Here is a 3,361-nt window from a genome sequence, read left to right as displayed (position 1 = left end):
TGTGATGGGTTAACAAGGCCACTGGCGCTCAGCCATGTCAGGCCCGGGCTCTGGTTTCACCCGTCATCAGCTCTCCTTTACCAGAGGCTCCTTTTCACTTTGTGTGCCCACTGTGACAAATGACGCCGAGTTGCTGCAGGCAGCGGGTGGTGACAGCTCCCAGGTCACCTGCACCATGCCCTGCCAAAGCCTCTGCTGACCCCAGATGAAACTTTAATGGGGCTTTGGGGCTGACCTGGCCATGAAACACATCTCCAAGGGCAAACATCTCCCTGGGGACATCGCAGTGGGCATTCCATAGACACAGCCCTGTGATGAGGGAAATGGCATCATCCTGGTGGCCACAGGCTCAGGTCCATCGCAGAGGGCACCTTGTGACAACCTTTTGGTCACCCAAGGGCTCTGTGGAGGAAACATCCCGCCGGGTGGGGACTGTCCCCCCTGGGAGGGCCCCATGGTCACCGGGATGGGGCGGGCTCGCTGGCAGCGGTGGGGCCGGTCGGAACAGTCTGAGCACATTCCTGGGTGTGGGCACTGCCAGCGACTTGGGGTCCTGCAGCCTGGGGACTGTAGCACGACAAGGGGACACTGAAGCCGTCTCTAAGGTGAGGATGGAGAGGGGGGCTCAGGCATGTCCCCAGGGATGGTGTGGTAACTGAGGCCATGGCTTGCTGTTTGGTGACATGGCACTGCCAAGGACTTGGGGACGCTGAGGTCCCCAAGCCAGGGTGACACAGCACTGTGGACCCCATGTCTTTCTTTCCAGATGGACCTTCTGGAGCAGGTAGCTGGGGAGCCACCGGGGAGGCCACTGTATCCCATTCCTGTTGTCCCACCCTGGGGTCGTGGCACCTGCATTGTTTGTGCTGAGTGTGAGGGAAAGGGGACATGGGTGAATGGAAAGGGTGTTGGAGGTGAGGTGGGTGCCACCAGGGTGGGTGACAGCAGGCATGGGTGCCACCAGACTGGTTCTGTCCTCGCTGACCCCCAGGTGAGCTCCTTGCTGCAGACCCTGCAGGACAAGGTCCCACCATTCCTCCAGCCCCGGTACTGGCTGCGTTCCTGGATGTGGCAGGTTTGGATGGAACTGATTAAGGCAGCACAGATGACATCAAGGGACATGCCTTGGTGATGCTGCCCCAAAATTGTCTGCAGCTGGGATCGGGGTGAGGTGGGTCACAGTTCCACCAGCGTGACCCATGCTGTGTTTGTCCTTCCAGGTGAGCAGCTCCAAGCAGGTAAGTGCCAGCATCCACTGCTGCACCCCACACTACCCATCTTACCACCTATAGGGCAAACCTGGGTTTACTCAGTACCCATGGGTGCTCTGCACTCGAGCTGTCCACCTGAGTTGGCTGGAGATGATCTCCCAGATCTCTTTCCTGGTCCATGGAGACCCAGACCACTGTGGGACAGGGACAAACCTGTGGGATATCACCAGGCTGGAGGTGACATGTGGTGGTGTCCCCAGGCGGTGGCAGGAGCGGCAAGCACAGTGGCGTTCTTCCTCTGTGAAGGGCTGCTGGGTCAGCACTTTGATGTGGTGCCCAGCGGGGTGGCTGAGCCCCAGCCTGGGGACCTCTTCCTCTTCCCACTGGCCTCGGGGAGACCCGGCTGGTGGGGTGCCCACGCTGGCGTCTATTGCGGTGATGGGGAGATCATCCATCTGGAAGGTAAGCAGTGGGGGGCAACTCCACACGGGACACGGGGAATAGAAGCTCATGCTTGGGGACCCCAACCCTCCTTGGGCACCTTGACCCTATCTGGGGATCCAACACCTCAGGTCAGCCCAAGCCTCCTTGATAACCTCAACCCTCCTTGGAGATCTCAGCTCTATTTGGGAAACCCATACCCCAGGTTACCTCGAACCCTCCTTGATGACCCCAACTCTACTTGGGCACCTCAGTCTTATTTGGGGACCAGTCCTCCTTGGGAAATTCAACTCTATTTGGGGGTCCAACTCTTCTGCTGATCCCAACCCTCCATCACCCAAACCTTCTTGATGACCCCAACACTACTTGAGCACTTCAAACACATTTGGACACCTCAACCCTATTTGGGGACCCAACTCTCCCTTGTGACCCTCAACCTTCTTTGAAGGCCATCTCCTCCACACCACAGGCACCTCAGGAACATCCCCAACAGGGATTGTGGCCAAGCACAGTAAGAGCCACCTCCTGAGGACACGGGGCCCTGCCAAGGTGCTGCGGATGAAGGGGGGACTGGATGCGGCTGCCCTGCAGTGGCGGGTCCGAGCAGCCATGGACATGGTGCTGGAGTATGACGCTGTCACCTGTAACTGCATCCACTTTGCCCTTGCCCTGCTGGGGCTGGGCCAGCCCACTGGGGACTTGGTGAGTGTCATTGTCCTCAGGGGTGGGGGACCATGATACTCACCTTGACTGAGAGCCACCAGAGCTGTCTTCTCTCCTAGACGGTCCCAGCGCTGCAGTGAAGGAGGTGGTGATGTGACCTGGGGAACAGGCAGGTCTGGAGCATCTTCCTGGGCTACCAGTGGGATGAAGGATACAAGATAAAGGATATGGGAATATGAATGTAGGGTTGTCACCACCCAAATGGATGAGGGTCACGGAGATTTTGAAGTTCCCTTGGACTAAATTAAGGTGAAAAGACACCAAACAAGTGGCTGAATGTTTATTTGTATCCCACTAAGTTATTTTGCTCAGGATGTGGAGTATATATCTATACCTTATTGGCAATAAGGGTTACATGCAGGGTAAATATGTTCTCTAATATCAGGGATGTTTTCATCTCCTACGTATATCCCATATCCAGTTTGAAAATCCATGTACACTATATAAAGCATTTAGCAGAATTATTAAAATTTAGAACAAATTGGGCCTTGTCACTTTCTGTCCTTGCTGTACATTACCACAGCCAGTGCTCTCTACACATCCTTCACCAGAACAAAGCAGCTGTCATGTGTTAAATAACATCTACAAGACAATGACAGAAAGAATAATCCAAATGCAACGAATCTTCACTCATTCCTGTTAAAGGCATACTCCTCACATTCCAAAGATTTACATTTACATAAACTAACTTTGTGTATGTGTAAGAAAATTGAACGTATCCTGGTACAAAGAAGAGTTGAATGGAATGCATCAACTGCAAATGGCATCAGCTCTGAGCATCAACCACAGGAAGCAGAACTGATAGTAGAAAGCACTACCACCTCAAACAGAAATGAAGACTGACACCCTGTGCTCCTGGGCCTGAATAGAACTCCTGCACTACAGAAGGGCGTGCAAGCCATGGAGATGAACCACTCAGCACTCAAGTCTGTGCAAAATGAAACATCTTGTGCCTATGTGCACATCAGATCCTTGCACATCGCGCT

The 3,361-nt window shown here is 54.3% G+C and overlaps 1 protein-coding gene across 27 annotated transcripts; it reads left to right on the top strand.

The window, feature by feature from the left end:
• LOC110403947 lies at window positions 309-2,857 on the top strand. Of its 27 annotated transcripts, none has more exons than XR_002441945.1 (6): window positions 309-605; window positions 767-914; window positions 1,010-1,075; window positions 1,221-1,238; window positions 1,374-2,354; window positions 2,435-2,857. XR_002441945.1 is itself a non-coding variant. In XM_021407736.1 (6 exons), exons 1-6 carry the CDS (start codon window positions 315-317, stop codon window positions 2,453-2,455), a joined length of 777 nt encoding a protein of 258 aa, XP_021263411.1. In that variant the 5' UTR covers window positions 309-314; the 3' UTR covers window positions 2,456-2,857. The 27 variants fall into 27 exon arrangements, 4 of the variants coding, with proteins under 4 accessions (XP_021263411.1, XP_021263410.1, XP_021263408.1 ...); XR_002441944.1 differs by having other exon boundaries at window positions 992-1,075; XM_021407736.1 differs by having other exon boundaries at window positions 2,122-2,354.

The sequence above is a fragment of the Numida meleagris genome, chromosome 9 (assembly GCF_002078875.1).
Source record: "Numida meleagris isolate 19003 breed g44 Domestic line chromosome 9, NumMel1.0, whole genome shotgun sequence".
Lineage (NCBI taxonomy): Eukaryota > Metazoa > Chordata > Aves > Galliformes > Numididae > Numida > Numida meleagris.
This window is presented reverse-complemented; position numbering and strand designations above follow the sequence as displayed.